This window comes from Eleginops maclovinus, chromosome 8 (assembly GCF_036324505.1).
Source record: "Eleginops maclovinus isolate JMC-PN-2008 ecotype Puerto Natales chromosome 8, JC_Emac_rtc_rv5, whole genome shotgun sequence".
Classification (NCBI taxonomy): domain Eukaryota; kingdom Metazoa; phylum Chordata; class Actinopteri; order Perciformes; family Eleginopidae; genus Eleginops; species Eleginops maclovinus.
In genome coordinates this window covers 19,026,840-19,045,885 of record NC_086356.1, presented here as the reverse complement: position 1 = coordinate 19,045,885, position 19,046 = coordinate 19,026,840, and the positions used below count along the sequence as shown (strand labels likewise).

Genomic DNA, 19,046 nt, shown 5'->3' with positions numbered 1-19,046 from the left:
TTGCCTTCAGAGTTCCAATGTTACAGAATAAACTCATGAACCTTTTTTATTATTTGATGAAAAATGGTCAAAAGATTGATCTTTTAGGATGCAAAATATGTCTTAAAAGTTTACAAAAATCTAAATAATGAATTGTAGTTTTTTCCTCAAGCTGGAATAACACAGTTGTTTCCTCAATTTTAACTAAATAATTGCTATTACAACCTATTTATAGCCTTACAAACTCATATCAGGATACGTTTTTTGTACTTTTTGGGCTATTTCTCCCCACTTTCCCCTCATCTTTTTTATTTCAGAGTTGTTATCGTTCAACATGCTCCGTAATACTTTCATAAATCGTCTCCAAGCTGCAGGATGGTGAAATAATGGGCCCTGTCGGCCACCCGCATTTTACTGTGCTGTAAAAATAATGAAAGTCATATTGTGCTGCGGTTTCGGATCTGCAGGAAAATGGCACACGTTTTGAAGGAGGACCGAAGATGTTGTATAAGTTGATGTGAATTTTGGAGAGTTACTTGCAGGGTGCGTGCTTTCTGGAGCGAAGCCCGGCAGTTATTATGGGGGATCATTGGACACAACTAAATATATTTTTTGTTATGGATTCAATATTTACTGAGCTGAGTTCAGTGACATGTCATATTTATCCAAATCAAGTGTTTAATAAATTACTTAAAATATTTTCTGCTGCTGAGTTTCAATTTGTGATTGGTGCAACCCAAATAATGACAGAAATAAAACACCAGCCCTCTTTATACAAATATGGTCACTAATGTCAAAAGATATATTCACTTCTAGAAGTATAATCTACATTTCTAAAAGATACATCAACTACTTTATATTAAATCTATATATTGTCAAATGATGTGCTCGTATCATTTACAATAACGTGTATTTAAATAAATAAATTCACTTTTAAAGACTCCCCAAACATTCCTGATTCGATCACAGTTACATGTTGTAATTATGTATTGCAGTAGAATAATTTAGCAGTACATTCATAAACACATTAATGAGTGTAAGAAGTGTTTCTAGTCAAAATCAAAGTCAACTTTATTATCAATATCTCTGACTGTGTTACAATGCCGTTTCACACTGTCCCAAAGATTACAAATGGAAAATAAAATACAAAAGAGATATACATAGATACATCCCGAAGATACATCAAATGAAATCAAAAGACAAAAAAAGTCTATTGACAAACTGAGCGGAGAAAAGTGAGAAACAACGGGAGCAATATAGGACTGTTTTAGGCAAGGCTGTTTATTTAGAAGACCTTTCAACACAAAGTTAACTTGAAGTTTTGTAGCATACAGTGAAAAAGCAAAATACGTGAATATAATCAAATATACAAATAAGCCAAATTCTACTAGAAAATTAAGGTTATTTGCGATGGATAAGAAATAACTGCATCACCGTGAAATTTAATAAATGGCGGTGATGGACAGGCACGTTTTAGGAATGGTTGAAAACAGACGGTGATGCCGGTTTTTTTTTGCAAACAACATTGAATTGTATTTTATTATTATTATTTGTCATTATTAATAGGCTATTACATCCATTATACCATATACTTCAATAACCCCGGTAACACCACCTGACCTGAGCCGGTGAGTGAAGGTGTTCAGATTTCCTCAGTGTTTCTGCCCCCGTGTGGTGCAGTGAACCTTACCGTCTGTTTATCCTGCAAACACAACCGACAGTGAATGCCTCAGTAAACTGTTACAGTGGAATGATCCAGCCGGGAAAGGGGGAAATAAATAGGACAATTTAGCTTCATATATTAAATAATATTACTCCTGTAAGTACAAGTAGTAGTAGTAGTAGTATTTGTAATAGTAGTCAGAGACTAGTGGATATAAATTCCAGACATTTTGAGATATTTTCATATAAACCTGGTCCTTTTTCGACTTTTGTGATGTTTTTTAAAATCCACAAACAAACATGAAAGATGCTGCAGAAATGTGAACAATTACAAATACAATGTTAATGACCACAATGACTTTGTCCTCTTTTGATGTTAATTCTCTACTGGTATAAAAATGGTCAATCTCTTTATGGTAAATTGTCCCGGTTTTGTCAGTCAGCAATTGCTGACCATATTTTCCATGCCAATATTAAAGGGTTGAGTACAGTGTTGTCAGCAGCTATTGAGAGACAACAAGCACATTTATATATATATACATTTATACATATTTTTTTTGGCCAAATGTATAGTATCTCTACGTTTCCAGAACCTTAGAGCCCTCACATGAAGCTGATGGCCATAAATCTCAATTTTAATGAGGTTTTCTTCCAGGGAGTCTCATTTTGTATGACTTCATCCATAATTATGATGGTAACTGTACATGATAACAGCTGTGTGAGGGAAGTAAAACCTAAGCAAAGCCACTCTTGGCTGCTGTGGCAGGAAATGCATGGGAGGTTGGAGTTTTGCTTTAAAATAAACATATTAAAATAAATATTGTCAGATTGTTTTACTATAGGTAGAGTAGATATCTCCATATGCAGGTGGAAGTGAACTCATAGCATCACCACGTCTTCTTTCCTCCTGTGTTCTCAATCCTACAAGAATAAGACAACATATCTCAGGCAGAACAGATTTGGTAATATCCAAATGTTTACAGCCACAATTGGTTATTTATTTAAATGTATTTCTTTAAATGCACATTAGGAAGCAGATTGCCCCTTTAAAAGAAAACACTAAGCAATTTCTACCTTGTGTATTTGGCATTAAGCAGTGGAAAGAGACAGGAACAGGTCAGAAGTTGTGACAACTTAAGTGAGAGCTGGTGAGCGGAGCATGTGTTCATAAGATCAGGGCAGCAGTTTATAGTTATCCTAGGTTAACTGTATTATTGCTGCTGTCTGCTTTTATTAAAGTGAATTACTTTCCTGGAAACCTGCTGGGAGTAATCGCCTAAAAACAATAAAAGAAAGTGAAAACTTGTAACTTTCCACTAATGCAAAGCAGCTTTGTGTTTAGCGGAAAGTCTGTCCAAGGATATTTGATTGGATTTCAAATAATTGGTTCGTGCAATCGGTGGAAGAAGGATATTTTTTTATGACAATTCGCAGTGTTATGATTCCCTCAGCACTTTGTTTAGGAACAGGTGGGGAAATATGATTAATGACGCCCCAATTAGCTCTATATACACTGTGAAATACTTTTAATATGACGTTACAGATTTGATTTTGATAATGCCGCTAGTAAGACTGGGTGCCAAGGGTGATTAAAAGAGAATTTGAGGAGCTATTTGGGTTTTAATCCTCCTCATTTTATTGACACAGGGCTTATTTTGTTTAATGAAAAGCCTAAGAAGGTGTTACACACATTATATATTTAAAACATTTCTTTCATTCTTACATTGCGTTATATTATTAAAGTGGCCAAAATGTATGTGACACATTTTGAAGTATAAAGATTTATAAAAGTACCAGTGTGTTGACTTCTAGATAGATTCATTGCGCTATAATTGACTGAGAGAGGTTTGACGGCCAAAAACACTCTGGGCCAAGTGGAAAGTGATCTTGTGGTTAATAAGAAATGAACTCCAGCACACTCTGCTTTAATGAGCACTGTGAGAAGCTGTGAGTTTTAGGCACAAATCTGACTGAAGATTGAAGATTAACTCTCTACCTCTGCCAGTTCTATCTGCTCCAGTGCTGTTGCATGCTGAGAGAATTTTCTAAAAAAGTGATGCCTACTTTGTCCTGTAAAACCATAAGTTCATCAAAGCAACATGTTTAAAGGGGACGTATCATTAAAGAACAGTGTTTGTGCACACACATACATTGGTGTATTCAAGTGATTACCAACCCACAATTTGAAAAATAAGACTACAAAATCAGGTGTTAGGGGCTGCCAATAACATTTTGTTTCCTTTATAGGAAACATGCAGGTTTATATAATATACCTCTACTTACTGTAATGCGAGTTTCTCTACAACAGCTTGAAAACAACCTTTGTGAACATGCGTCATATTTTTCTCACAATCAGAGAAGACTGAGTGGATTTTGAGTAATTTCAGACGAGTGAATAAAGGCAGAAAGACTGACAGTATCTGAAGAATAACTAGTAGTTGAACATTATAGCATTGGGAAAAATGTTTATAGTGGTAACCAAAATAGAAGTTGGAATCTGAAAGTCACCTTTAAGCAATGGAGGACCTGAACAGGAAGTAAAAATGATTTCAGTTTTGTGCTTCCTCAAAAGTCTGAACCATGTATGTAAGCAGTGTTTTCATACCTGCTTCTTCTGTGGTCCATTTCTTCTTCTTCTGCTGTGAAAGCTGCGTTATCCACACAGTACACAGCGGCGTGTGGAGGCCGGGCAGCATGGACGCCATTCACACACCCGCCAGACTGGAACTCAGCGGCCTGGTGTATAAAGTGATACTGAGGTCACAGATGAAGCATTGCAGGGGCATTGTGTAACATCATTGGTGGATTTATGCCACTTAAAATGATAGAAGGTGCTATTGATGTTTGATCCATCGCAGGCATCACACGCACTCCTTCATCCAACTGTCTGCAGGGCCAGCAGGACACGATCCCAAACCTGCAGAAGCTGGTTAGCATGAAAGTGCCTCCCATGGAGATCAGGACGGGGCCTAGAAGTTGCGTCCAGCCAAATTTGGAGTTTTCTCGGTAGTGATACCAGCCCATGGTGGTGAAAGTGAGACCCGCAAGGCCAAGGAAAACTCCTGAGAACAGCAGGAAGACTCCAGACTTCTCGTTGTACTTCAAACTGTCTGAAAGTGCAGGATTTCTGACCTGGCTGGTCTCCATGACAGGCCTTTGAAACATCAAGTTAGTCCAGAAAACCTGCAATCATGAGTCTCCTGGATACTCACACTGAGCCTCTCACAGTGAAGTCAAACTGAGAGGACACTGAGTAACTCTAAAGACACTTTCCAGCCAAGAGGAAAAGTAATAAATTAACTTGTAGTTTAATTCTGTTTGGCATAAAAACACAGTGCACCATTATGAGTCACAATTTACAAATGGCAGCTTTTTCTTTTCAGAATAAGTGAATAACCTAATTTAGACAAAAGAGTACTACAGAATAGTGCATATTATAGTAATCTATGCACAAAGTAATGCTGGGTTGGAATAAGGAAGGCTTGAGACAGATTTTTTTTTCTACCAATGTATTTTAGTGTATTAAACATCCTCCTTCACAATGAAACATTACGGGCAGTGAACTGATAGTACTATAAAGACCCTATAAGGCTCATATTTTAGTCAGGTATGAGACAGCATGTCACCAGCCCCCAGAGAGCATACCGTGAGGTATTAAGACCACGGGATGAGATTTGGTATGTTTAAGGTCCATCTGAGAGGCAGGAAAATAAGAAGAAAGGGAGATTCCTGCACGCATAGAACGTGATCCAAAAATCCACCTTGTCACATGTCATTTCACACAGACACGTCTCCCATCTGCGCCGTTATGCATAACTGATCAGCTCCTGCTCGTGCTGCAATAGTTCAACAATCAGTCTAGCATGTTAAGTGGAGGGGCTTAAAAACACATCACGCTATACGTGTTACAGTCAGAGGCTAAATGAGCTGCACACAAAGTGAAACCCACACATAACACGCAGGCGGCACACGGCTTCAGCACTTCCCGGTGGGGGGGCACTAAAGCTGCCTGTTCTCTCCATGTTTGGCAGGTCTATTGTTTTAGTTCTCCTCTAACTGTTGTGTGACTGCTTTTGAAAATTGGTTTGAAATCTTACACATTTTAAACCAATGTTTAAGACATGTTCAGAAGATTTTGGGGTCCTAGGGTAAAATGAGTTTAGTTTTTAGAGCTAGGATTAGAGTTTTTAATTTTTCTTTAGCTTGTAAATATTTCGAAGAATGCTTGAAATCTCTCCAACTCTAGATGTGTTAGTTAAATATTATACATACTTTCTGTTTAGTGTCCATGTCCATATTATGAAGTGTCTTATTTCCCATATATCTTGTGGTTGTACTTGAATTTCTATAAAGCTTACTTATGTATAATACTATAGTCTCACTTACTCCTTGTTTCCTCTACAGGCTGCAGCAGAGCAGTCTGAAAAAACAGCTAGACATGTGTGCAGTAAAAAAACACCTATGTTCATGAATTTTTAATCCCAAATGCAAACACGGTGACATGCAAACATGTTTTTCAGTTGAATTTCATAGCAGTCTGCTCTTCTCCCAGTGGACAGCTTGCATTTGCCTACATGGAAGCACGTCCACACTGTATTGCGTGTAAGAAATCTGCCGATCGGAAGGCGGGATCACGCGTCGCTTATGGCAAAGCAAAACAAAAGGAAACAACAGACTATCAAACACACTATGCCAGAGGCAGAACCAACCTAACCTGTGTGTGTCTGTGTCCTTGAATGTGTGTGTCTTTCTGTCTTTATGTTTACCATAGCCTCAGTTCATTTCACTTGGCACTAATGAACAAAGGGACAGATAACTATACAAAGAATCCATATGAGGGCCGTGTTTAAAGAACCCCCCAGAATTGAAGCTGCACAGATTCTTTCAATTAGCCAACTCCAAATATTTATGGACCGAACATTTCCTCTCTGGAAGGAAGGAGAGATCAGTGTGTGTGTGTGTGTGTGTGTGTGTGTGTGTGTGTGTGTGTGTGTGTGTGTGTGTGTGTGTGTGTGTGTGTGAGTGTGTGTGTGTCCTGTTACCTCACACTGGGGTGTATGGATCCCCTGGGCTAATGCTTCATTACACTTGATCTATGCCACCCTTCTTTGGAAGCAAATACTCGCTCTTATATCAGAAATAACCAAAAAGCAGCTACATGACAAATAGTTAGTTCAAGTTAGGAATTAAATAATGATGCCACTAAAGATCTTTTGTCCATGTAAAAGTTACCTCCAGAGGGAGTTTTTTCCCCACACACTCCCCCCCTCCCCTGCATGAAACGACTCCATTAGACTCATTGTTTACTACTGTAACATAGTGACATCAGCATTTAACACTCGCGCTTCTATTGGCTAGCACTTCAAGACGTTGGACGTTATACTAAAGGGCGGGACATCTCTTAGCGGTTGACTAATCAAAACAGAACCATCTTACCAATCAGAGCAGACTGGGCTCTGGTTTCAGACAGAGGGTGAAAAGATTGGGATCCAAATTCACTTTTTTACCCTGAGCCTGAACAAATACAGTGGCCTTTCCGACCTTATTGCCTCTTGTCCTTCAGTGCGAACACGGTCCTTGTCTCTTGTCCCATGTGTAGAGAATTTCCTTATCTATTTATCCAACCTGTTTTGGCAGAAAACTATCTACATACTTCCAATAAACTATCGTCATATACACATTTATAACCATTCTTCTCTTGCTCTACCTGAGGTTCCTTCTTTTCTGCTCCATTACGGAGTTTTTGAGAGTTCTTTCTTATTCCAATCCAAGGTCTAAGTACGGAGCAAATATACATACAGTACATAGCAAAACCACTCTAGTGGCACATGCTGTTGGGCCAACAAAATAGGGCCAAGGGATCACTGCAGGAATTAAGATGTGACCGTTTCTCAGCAATCCCCTCCCCCAAACACACACTCACACGCTTACGATGACAAATAGCCTGTGACGTGCCCCTGTGAACATGGCACGGAAGGGTCCACTCCCTCTTAAGGCAGTGGAATCTCTTAGTGGACGGGACTCTGAGTGTCTCCTTGCTGCATCTGACTTTCACTTCCTCTGAATCATTTCACCTTTCCAGCTGAGGTCAGGAAATAACTCCAGTGGAATCAAACAGTATTCTGTTGCTGTCCGTCCCAAGATTCACATATCATCTGTCTCTGTCTTCAATGTGTGAAAGGACTAGAGCAGGGGTGTTCAATAAAATTCTGAAGATGTCCACTAACTAACATTTCATCTCAGCAAAGGTCTAAACCTCATAATGTTGAAATCGCATCAAGTATCCCACCTCTACTCTATGTCCATCAGATAAAATCAACACCATTCTTTCTTTTTCATGTCAATGTTCCAAGTATGACACTTTTGACATACAACAAATTCTGGCACTTGTATGGAGACCAATATAAACCAAATGATCCCTATAGCTAGCAATACAGCCCTGAGGCCTACATGGCAAATAAAATAAAACAGGGCCAAAAAAGTGCAAACTGTTTTGTGCAGCCCCTTATCTCTTCACAGTTTTTCTACTTCCCCTCCTTTCTATTTTAACACAATACACTCAATAATGTACTACATTTCGAGTGGAATAGAACAGGCACAATTTGAAGCAATATTTCAATAAAAGAGAATATGACTGAATCTCCAAACAAAGTAATAAAAAAAAGTACCTCTTTAAGGAAAGGTACAAACAGAGATGATTTGAATGAATGTGAGATGAGTTGATCTGCTGTACTGGGCTGTCTAGTCGCTGTGAAGGTGCACCAGTTAAAATATCCTTGCGATAGTTGAGAACACATTGATAAGTGGGCAAAACACAGAAGCTTTAAAGAGGTCCTATTCTGCTCTGGTCCCTTTCCTGTAGTGTGTAACATAAGTTTTTGTGAATGTAAATGGTCTGCAAAGGCTGAAGTTCCCTCCAGAAGGAGTTTTCCCTCTGGAGGGGTTTTTGTTCTACTTACCCTCCTCATACTTCTATTGGCTAGCACTCCAACTCATTCTATGTGATAGGCTAAGAGGCGGGACATCTCTAAGCGATTGACCAATCAGAACAGAGCCGGCCAGCTAACCAATTAGAGCAGACTGGGCTCTGGTTTCAGACAGAGGCCGAAAAGAGGAGCTGCAGCACAGGCAGTATGAGAAACATAAAGAGCTTTTTGAACATTAAAGCATGGAGACATGTCCCAGGAGAGACACAAATGCTGATATGAACTTGAAAATGAGCACAACATGTGATTTTGAATTGAGGGCACACAAACTACAATTCTTCCCCAGGAAACTGAATTCTAAAAACCTATTCGGCGTACTTCTATACTTCCTTTATCAAAAGTAATTTATAAAACAGAAAAACAGTCTTCAAATGATCGATACCACTTATAAACTCATTGGGAAATTCCTGCAAAGCGTAGCCTTATTCTATGAGCAGGAGGTCAGGGCGAAAGCTTATCTCAACATGGAGGATAGTATCCATGTTCAACACCATCAGTTATATTCCCTCCTTGGTGTCTGCCCAATCCTCCGCCAACAAAAGAAGCCTTTTCTCTGGTGAATAAGGACCTCAATGACAAATCTATGCTGGAACTTAGCACATTAGAAGAAAACAAATACTTTCTTGTTCACTATTTCCGTTATTCAGTTATATTTATATAAATACTTCCACCTGTATCCAAACATACCATGATATCTTTGTAGTTACACATTCAACATGAGTGTTTCCCTTCTTCCAGTCTTTCAGAAACACTTTTGGGGCTCAGTGTTCTGACCTGAACGACCCTTTGACTGTGTGACACAAAATGCTGAGTTAATAACAGCAACTTCACGCAAGGTTCTGGCTTAGGGGCCCCCTGAGACATTTAGCCCAGTAGGACCATTCAGTAATCCAGCCGTGGAGGAAACACACCTGCGTATTTGTGATGACATGTTACACAACAAATGTCATTTTGAGCAGATACTTGCTAAGCAGCTGCTGTTATCAGACGTATAACTTCTGACAGGAGTAAGGCAACAATACCCACAATCTATTCAAACACCCACATCTGATTGGTTGATTATAAAGTTGGTGTCAGCCAGATTAAATACATTTGTCCAAGTCCTTTTGTAGTAATTCATTCCTTGTTTTATTAACAGTGAATTGTGATCATGGTTTTATTACCAAAATAAAACTGTTAAAGGGTTCTGTTTGCTGACTGGAAAATGTGACAGACGCCTTTGAATGGGAGTCCGTCATGTTCCGGGTTAGGGTTATTCTAAAGAGGTCGTCTCGGTTTTAGAGAGAAGCAGGAGTAGCAAAGAAAAAGAAGAATCCATATTAGCGCAATAAACCTACACCATACATGTTTGTTCAGATGGCTTTCCCAGTGCTGAAGAGGGAGATCAAATACACACATCAATTCTCAATTGTCCATAAATGTTACTGATGTGGGGCTCGCTCGCTGGATCCTAGAATAACTCAAGTCTACGGTTCCAGTGGGCCTTTGGACAAACATAACTGTGATGCCGAACAACAAAGACTAAATGCTCCCTCTGCTCAACTGCTTCACGGAGATGATTCAGACTCTCTTAATCGACAACAGACAGAACACAGATTTCCACTGTAGTTTGACATTTGGGAGAAGATGAATCCCCTGATCATTAAACCTTTTTTACATCAGAGAAAATATATAATATGTTAAATAAGTCTGATTTACATGAAGATTAGATTTAGTAAACTGTTATAACCAGATGACTGAAGAAGGACATTTGAGACTTTACTCAGAAGACAAAGACTAAACAAAGAAAACATAACTGACAAATTAAGAAAGAAAACATTTTGATGAGAATTAGGCTAAAGCTTACTAAAATTGGATTAAAAAGCTTTGAGTTATAGACTAAACTCCTACAACTGTGAGGGGTACAAATGAATAAAATGTGTCTTTAGTGAACAACACAAAATATAAAAATGGCTTAGATCAGAGCTTGGCTAGCTGTTCAATATGCAATATCCAGTATGCAGTCTAAGCTAAGCTAACATACTCTAGCTTCATTTAGCATACAAGAGATTGGAATCAATCTTCTCATCTAGTTCTTGGCAAGCAGGCAAATCCTGTCCAATAAGCTTTCTCAATCACGTTTCCCTTCAGAAGGCTGCTACTTGTGTGATCAACGCACTCAAATCCACAGATCCCCTCAAATTGTTTAAAATGCCTGACCACACACGAGAGTCTACATATGGATCAACATAATCTGAATCTGATTTAAACTCAGATATCTCACTGTGGCCTGAAAGAGAATAACATCATACACAAGGAAGCCTAAGATCTCTTCCTCCTCGTCTGAGTGAGGCGGACAGGGAAAAGTGGAGTCAACACTGATGGCTCACACATGTGGCTGTGAAAAGGCAGCTCAGGCGGTGAATTCAAACAGCGAGGAGGAGGTCTCCTGGCCGAGGGACACAAGGCATGACTGAGTGTGTAAATATGGACAAGGTGTTGATGTAGTGCTGAGCTTGGACGCACAGTCATGCATACATCCTCCTAAGCAAAGCTCTGCATGAGGTTCTTACATCAGAAACACGTGGTGGTGTCTTCTCTTTTTTCTTCCTGCATGTATGGATTGTGTTTACTTAAAAAAAACTGACAACAGTCTTTCTCTTTCACTATTTAAAATCAAGTCTTTTGAGCCTGCAACAATTCATCAGTACATTTTGCAGGGATTTACATGGATATTTGTTAAATGCTTAGGTTTGGCGATTTGGCATTCACCAAAAGTGAAAAGAGAGGGGACCAAAATGTAAAAATGTACTTTAATTAACTGAAATCACAGTGCTCAACGGTTGAAGATTCAAGACAAAACATAGACACCCAGACCGGACAACACCATGGTAGCAATATGTCAATTTTTGTTTCTTTCCTAAACTGGACCATCATTCACAAAAACAACATAATGCCGCTATGGCAAAGACTTGAAACCAGCGATTGGGGCAACAAACTCATGTTTACAAAGTTCACTGAGGTAATATACCAAGTTAAAGTAAGGTCATTTTCACATAGGCCTCTACACAATAAACCAGACTTCTTTCTGCAACCCCTGCTCAGAGATTGCAATTTCAAAGCACTTTTCACACAACAAGGTTTCAGCTGGGTCATACCCCCACATTTCCTACACCTTAACTGTCAGAGCAAGTGTCAATTAAGGCAGAAAAGAAAATCTAGAGACAATCTTTTAATGAGATCAGCCGTGATGCTGAACCGGACCAGGTGCATGAAGTGGATCGGACCAAGAGCATCTAAGCCCTCTTTTTCAAACTCAACCTTCAAATTAATCTCAAACACACAGCTCTAGTTTTGCTTCTGCATGTCACACACAGACAAGCAAACAAACCCACACAGACTGACATCAGAGTTGCTGTCGCTGAAGTTACAAAGAGTATGCGTCATATTGAGATACTTAACTGTCCTGCTGGTGCCGCTAGAGGAGAGGTCAGGGGATCACCGAGGTCGCAGGGGTCCATCTCTGTGCACAATTCTAATACAAATGTTTACATAGTTTAAGCTCTTACTAGATCTATGTGACTGATCTAAAAGAAACACACAGAACACCTTTAGTTATTTTAATATATTTGTATATATTCATATATTACACATTTAATACAAGCACAATGAGAAATCATAAAGTTGAGACAAAAAGTGGCTGAGATATTGGTAAAAATGTACAATTTATGAGAATCATTTACACAATAATGTTCTCTTTAAACTCTGTCCAATACAACATAAAGAAAGAAAGGATGTGAAAGTGACGAAAGAAGGAGCCTCTTTAGTTTGTTTTGTACTTTTTGTTAGGAGAGCAAGAACCAGCTTGCTAATACTGAGCATGAAATCTGTTTCCTTTTTTTTTTCATGCATTTGGCTCTTGAAACCACAGGTATACTTAATAAAGGGAAACACAGAGCTACATGCTGATGTCTCACTGTACTAATGTCTGGTGCTACAATTGTGGGATTTGTGTGTAAACTCATTCGTTTCAAACACCTGGTTAAAGTTCAGAGTGAGATACACCATTTCAGCATAACAGACTTAAATTGATATTTCCATCAGCCACTTAAGGATTATTGTTTACCTCTAGAATATGAATAAAGGCTTGAATCGTTCACCAGAATTCTACTAAACTGGCAATGATATGAAGAATGAAATCAAATAAATGATCATTTGAGACATCAAGTATGGATATGAGCTTAAATGACCTGCCATACAGGTTAGAATAAGCTTTTTCTATGGCTGATAGTAAAAAAAAGCCAGATGTGAAAAGTTATTTTCTAAAATCCTATCCAAGAGGTCAGCTGGCCAAATGAGGCACAGTGTTAGAAACTCCTGCCCTAAAAAAGTGTCATCAATTTTCATCACAGCTTATACGCAACTGACTACATCTCCACACATACCAGCATTTTAACCAATTCAAGGATCATTACATGTTCGAGACAATGAAATACATACAAGTACTCCATCAAGAAGTACAGCAGCCTCTACAGCAGCAACCTTCATTAGTAAAAGACATAAATGAAGCACCAAGTCCACCAATTCCCATCCATCCATCCATTTTCTATACCTACTTGTGCTGTTTATGGTTTAAAGAGGCTTATCCCAGCATGCACTGGGTGAAAGGCAGGCCAGTAATGTATCACAGGGCAATGGCAGTATTGTGTCACAATTTCTAACCACAACACAGGATTACTCCGTGTCAAAACGATAAGGCATTTCCATCTTTAATTTGGCCTTATTGTGCTTCTGCTCACTAACATCGTGAGTGAGAGAGGGATAAAAGTCAAAAAGACAAGGTATAAAACAGTCTGATGATTAAACTCAATCAAAGAAGGCCAATATTACTCATTCATTGCTGGAAGACAGTTGTAAAAAGAGGAGATTTTTCCCTTCAACATCCTAAAAGTAGGAGTAAAAAAAGACAACTGGCACATAGTTGGTGCTGTTTCATTGACTGTGCTGTAGTATACAAAAAAAGACGAGAGAAAAGTTAGATTCAGGCACATTTCCCCATTGATAGGGCACCAAAGTTCATAAAAAAAAACACCAGTTTAAAAAAAAGGGCTGCAAGTTATTTGGGGTAATCTCCCTTGATTCATTTTTTTTAAAGCAACTAACATTTGACACAATGTTTTACAGTCCAAAAGTATAAAAATGAATGGCTTAAGAATTGTAAAAATACAAGCCATGACTGAAAAGGGGAAAAATATTGAATTTTAAAAAGATCCCACTGATCCCAGACCCCACGAGGGGTGATTCAAACCTACCCAGATGTGGGTAAATCATCAACACGTTGTTTGCCTCTTGATCCACAGTATAAGAGGAGGCACTGAGGTCAGATCTTTTGCATTTGTTAAAAAGCACTTGAATGTTGTTTTAAGAAATCAAGCTTGTGCCATAGTGTGAGTGTGTGTTGAAGACAGATTATACCTTCATTGCTTCATTGCACGTGATGAGAAAAAGACAAATCATGAAAGGAGAAAGGTTCAGTAAACAAAACTGATTTGAGCGTTGAGTCAGAGCTGGTTGAGCAGAATAATCAGTGTTAATATTTACAGTTCACAGAGAAAGAGGAAAGAGCAGATTATTTTCTTCCACGCAGACATGGTTTTGTTTTATATTCCCTATAGGCTCTTGAGAAAAGACTATAAGAGGAAGAAGAGCATGTGAAAGATTGTTAGTGCACTTTTTTTTTCTGATTTCAAATACAATATAGATTTATATCTAATTCATAAATTGTTTCTGACTATACAAAAGTGAGTTGATCAGAAAGCATTATTAGACTTCATATCTACACATTTCCTGAAAGCTTGTCTTCTTTTATTCTTTCTTTTTAACAGTGTTCAATACTCAGTGCTGTTTTATTGTAGTGAAATTTTCGCCACCCGGGCAAAAGCTCAGATGGATCCAGAGGTTCAGGAAGCCTTTTGTGTCTAACAAGATTTGATTTCTTGAGTAGTGGGTCACTTCAGCAATCTGCCATATAACGTCCTGCAGGATAGAACACAGGTTTGAGCTGCTGCATGAAATATGTAACATCAGGTACGTTAAGATGATCCAGCGCACTACATACCTGTAGCAAATCTCTTCTTGTTGAGAGAAAGTCTGAACCCAGCTCCGAGCAGCTCCATGTCCACTCCTGACAGGGTGCTCCCCTCACTCATAAACTGCACTGCCAGAGTGGAGAAGCTCGAGGGACCATCTGACAGTTCAAACTTGGCCCTCAGGGACCCAGAACCTGGGGGAAACACAAATAAATTCCAGAACAAACGATGTAATTTGGGCAGCTGTGGGTCAGGGGCTATATGGTCGTCCTCCAATTAGAAGGCTGGATCCATTACATTTTTTACATAACATTTGGCTGACGCTTTTGTCCAAAGTGACTTACAAGTACAAAAACCACGGAGATTTAAACATGAAACCAGAAGGAAAGTGCAGATATATTCACTTCAAGAAAGGCATACCACTGTAAGTGCTAGTGAACTAGTTACAAGGCCTAAATAAAATATGAAAGTGCTTTTCTTTCTTTGTTTTTTCTGATCCCCATCTCCTGCAGTCAACATGTGTCCTTGGGTAAGGTACCGCAAATTGCTCCCATGGCCAACGGTTTGTGAATGTACATCAGGATACACACTGATAAAATGAAACGTTGACTTTAAGTGTGTGAATTCAACATATTTCACATAACTGTATTAGGTCATGCACAAATCATGTACAAAGCAAGACCTAATCTACTCCCGGAATACACAGAAAATGTTCATGGAAAGATAGGATGGGTACAATTTGAGAGGAGAACTACAATTTAAACAACTCAAGGTCAGAACGACTCGGAGAAGTACGTGCATAGCAATCTGAGGGTGATTTTGTGGAATGGTTTGGAGCCGGAGTGAAAACAAAGCATAAACATAAATCAGTTTGAAAAGGATCTACAGAAACACTTTCTAGAAAAGACATAGTGAGAAGTGATCTAAGGTGAGAAATAACTAAAAATGAATGAATAAATGTTATTATAAATGTAATATATATATCTCGTTTATTTATATCAAATATAATAGCAGTTGTTTATAGAGGCAGAATTGTTTTACGGAGCATCAGCATCAAGAATGGGAATCTATAAGCATTTGCTTCCTCTGGCTCTTTTCGGACATTTTTATCATTATCTAGTTAAATATATTTGTGTTAAATATATAAATATTCTATATAAATATTGTGTGACTCAATGTTTTTTAATTGTTTTTCTAAATCTGTTCGAAATAAAGATGGAAATTAAATAGGTTTAATGAAAGCAATAATAATAAGTTGAACCTAATATTTTTTAAATCTAAACTTAATATTATTGCTTTCAACTAACATAATACGGTTATGTAAAATCTGTTGACATTAAAGTCAGCGTTCCAGTTTTCTCAGTGCAGGCTGCCTTTGTATGTGTTTGAAAGCTGAATGTTTTGTAATATTGTATAGAGTATGTAAAAAGGGGGGTCGCAAAGACTGAAACAATTCTATTTAAATGCAGTCCATTTACAGTTCATTTGCAGTCAAGAAGAAAAACACGATTTACCTTCATTTTCAGACTTTTCCGAGATGTCATTCAGCTTCCACAGACACTTATTCTGCTCGGCATTCCAGATGGAGTTGGGCAGAGAGTGCATGTTGGTGACTCCTCCGTCTACAGGCACAAGGATCTGTACATTAGAGAGCGGCCCGGGGTTGGCCATGGACTCGGGGTTGTAGCGGTAGTCCACCCGCAGGTCGGATTTGCTCGGTGTGCACTTCCAGTACACAGCCAGGTTGAGAGGAGTTGAATGAATCCCGTCGGACTGCACCTGAACGCAGCAGTAGAATGGAATTTTAGACAGGAATACATTTGAGCATAACATTAATGCAATGAGACTGTGTTTAAAATCTAAGAATCAATTCAGAAGAATCGTTTTTATATTGCAGATCTGACACAAACACATGTAGTTGTTTTATGTGTTTATAGAACAGAATTAAAGCTAAAATAATATTCCTATTAATAATTCATTAATAATTACAGACAATGTGATAAATCGGTTCACACTGCCTTAAAATATTTTATATCAACATCAATTCGGGGTGTTTTTATTAAGATTTACTCAACGTTTTTATGTATGGTGCTGCCAAGTTGGATTTTATAGGTTGATCTTTCACAATAACTTTTTTATGCACAGTGACACGCAATTTAAACTAATGTCATAATGTAAATAAGCCGGTTTGAAGCTGTAAAACAAGACTTTTAGGGTTTGTTTAAAAGATGATGTCATCCAGTGTGGGCATTCGCGTGTGAGGCGAAACCATTTGAGGACCACAGTAGGCTTATAGTATATAGCTGAGGTTTGAACCAGACTATAACATGATGTTAGAGCAGTAAATTCAATTACAAAGTTAGGGACCACACATTAATTAAATTCCTAACTGGTCCAGAAAGATTGCAGGACAAAAAGTTACAACTATTTGAATATGGCTGCTGGATCTATTAGACTTCCAACAGCAAATACTCTGATATCATTTCTACTACCTTTTGAATATTTAACATAAAAAACCACTCTGCACTGGCTGTACCTCACCAGGGTCATTTTGCTTGCGAAGCACTTCCGGAAACATATATTTATTCTTAAATACAGTTATACGAACCGGTTTATATTCTTGTTTCGACTGACCTGGTATTTGAGGATGTCCACGTTGTAATAGGAAGCTGTAGGATTCTGATCTGAGGCTTTTCTGAGGTAGGACGTCAGTGCTTGCATGTTGAACCAGAAGTCCTTGGAATTTGAGTCACTTTGGGAAGGATCACTAGATAAAAAGACACACGTTGAGAAAGATGCACACACACACAAGGAATAATCGGAGGCTCAATTATTCATCGCTCTCTCTGGCTTTGTGTGCTGAGCTCCAATAGCTTGGAAAAAATGACCCTGTTATATCTAACCGGCTACTAAATCATGAATTCCATTTAATTCCAACCATGTGGTCTTGGGATAACACAGAGGAAGGAGAAGCATTCAAAAACATGTTCTTTATCTTTACTTTTTAAGAACCGAGGTGAACTTGTCACTTTAAATTAGTTTAATAAAGTTGTAGTTTCAAAATAGAAACTAATTGTGGAATAGTGAAACTTGCACTGCCTGTGAGGTAAAACAAACGTTTGACAGACTAAAGAGGTGAGAGGTAGAATAATATATGTTGGATTAAGCAGCTGTTATATGAAGTTTGCTATTTCAGCGTGTGAAGTATTCAGAAGAGACATGGGCTGCTGAGAAGCCGGCTGTTAAAGCCTGCTGGAAAATACTTCCCTGACAGCCTAATGATAGGTTTATGTCAGATTACTAATTGAATTTCCTCTTACTGACGCAGACTACACTTCCTCTGCTCTCGCGTCCAAATCCCTCTTTCACTTAACCACCACTCTGACAGGTTATCATCCCGTCAGCTCGGAGAAGTTCTTCAGACTTCTTTAAACTTGTGTGACTTGTCCTGTGGACAGCTCACCTGTATAGCAGCTGCTGGTTGGGGAGGATCTGCTCCAGCCTGCTGGTGTTCTTCAGTTTGAAGGTGAGCACGGCGGGGGAGGGGTTGGAGGTGAACACCTTGATGATGCCCATGGGGAACGACAAGGTCATGTCTCCTGTGATCTTCACAATGCACCTGAGGAATGCAGCCGTGTGAATATGAATAAGTAATGTCACAAATCATTTTGTCAAAGCCTACGTTTTTTAATATCGCTGGTTTATAATCAATGACTGTACCTCCATCAGATTTTTTGTTGTTGTTTTTAACCAGAATAAGATCAGGAGCTTGTTTTTTTTTCTGTGGAACGGCCTTCTGAAAGGCTTTTCTGCAGTCTATAAAAACTGTCTTTTGATTTAAAGACAAGTATGAGCCATATATGAGTGTGTGCAATTGTGTGTGTAGGTTTTGAGTGTATGTATAAATGTATATGGCATTTATTTTTATTTCTTTGATGTTCTTTTGGCTCTTTTATTCCCTTCAAATGTCCCCGGAATAGGAAATAAAAATATATATAGTATCTATTTTGGTTTTCTAGTTTCCATCCCGCTGTGTTGCATGTGCGAGATGTTTTTCTTTCTTTTGTTTTGAACGCAAAGCACATCGGGTTTCTTTGTAATTATATGAGGCTCTATAAATAAAGCTGCCTTGCCTACATTTTGTCTGTAAATCATTCCAAAAGCCATACATTCTATTTGATTCAAAAAGCAACAAAAACCTATAGAGAAAAGTATAAGATGAACTCATTTAAGAAGCTGGAATGAGATCCTGTTTGGAGTTCATTCTTAAAAATGCATTATGAACACTAAGGTTATAACTGAGTACAAAGCTTAAAGTAATAGGACATATTTGGTGTGATTATATATCGTA

At 38.4% G+C, this 19,046-nt stretch overlaps 2 protein-coding genes across 8 annotated transcripts in view; both read right to left on the bottom strand.

Moving 5' to 3' along the window:
* Window positions 1–1,239: 1,239 nt before the first annotated feature.
* tmem174 (transmembrane protein 174) lies at window positions 1,240–4,868 on the bottom strand. Of its 5 annotated transcripts, none has more exons than XR_010166249.1 (4): window positions 4,462–4,868; window positions 4,247–4,377; window positions 2,479–2,562; window positions 1,240–1,681 (listed from the first exon to the last, which is right to left on the bottom strand). XR_010166249.1 is itself a non-coding variant. In XM_063889044.1 (4 exons), the coding sequence occupies exons 1-3, from the start codon at window positions 4,804–4,806 to the stop codon at window positions 4,152–4,154; spliced, it is 492 nt and encodes a 163-aa protein (XP_063745114.1). In that variant the 5' UTR covers window positions 4,807–4,868; the 3' UTR covers window positions 1,240–1,681; window positions 4,150–4,151. The 5 variants fall into 5 exon arrangements, 4 of the variants coding, with proteins under 4 accessions (XP_063745114.1, XP_063745112.1, XP_063745113.1 ...); XM_063889044.1 differs by lacking the exon at window positions 2,479–2,562 and adding an exon at window positions 4,150–4,167; XM_063889042.1 differs by having other exon boundaries at window positions 1,240–2,562.
* Window positions 4,869–12,212: 7,344 nt separating this feature from the next.
* Window positions 12,213–19,046, bottom strand: part of fcho2 (FCH and mu domain containing endocytic adaptor 2) — a 53,074-nt gene continuing 46,240 nt past the window's right edge. For all 3 annotated transcript variants that reach the window (XM_063889252.1, XM_063889250.1, XM_063889251.1), the window contains 5 exons: window positions 18,159–18,314; window positions 17,330–17,462; window positions 16,210–16,474; window positions 14,725–14,889; window positions 12,213–14,642 (listed from right to left, as the gene is read on the bottom strand). In XM_063889252.1, coding sequence (XP_063745322.1) covers window positions 14,620–14,642; window positions 14,725–14,889; window positions 16,210–16,474; window positions 17,330–17,462; window positions 18,159–18,314 — 742 coding nt within the window. In that variant the 3' untranslated portion in view covers window positions 12,213–14,619. The remainder of the gene's footprint in view (window positions 14,643–14,724; window positions 14,890–16,209; window positions 16,475–17,329; window positions 17,463–18,158; window positions 18,315–19,046) is intronic.

What these genes read in the sequence shown, in the direction of transcription:
- tmem174 (XM_063889042.1), bottom strand. Translation starts at nt 4,806, where the DNA reads ATGTTTCAAAGGCCTGTCATGGAGACCAGCCAGGTCAGAAATCCTGCA. An exon ending in CAATAGCACCTTCTATCATT is followed by an intron (nt 4,378 to 4,461) that starts TTAAGTGGCATA and finishes TTTATACACCAG; the next exon opens with GCCGCTGAGTTCCAGTCTGG. An exon ending in ATGGACCACAGAAGAAGCAG is followed by an intron (nt 2,563 to 4,246) that starts GTATGAAAACAC and finishes TTATTCTTGTAG; the next exon opens with GATTGAGAACACAGGAGGAA.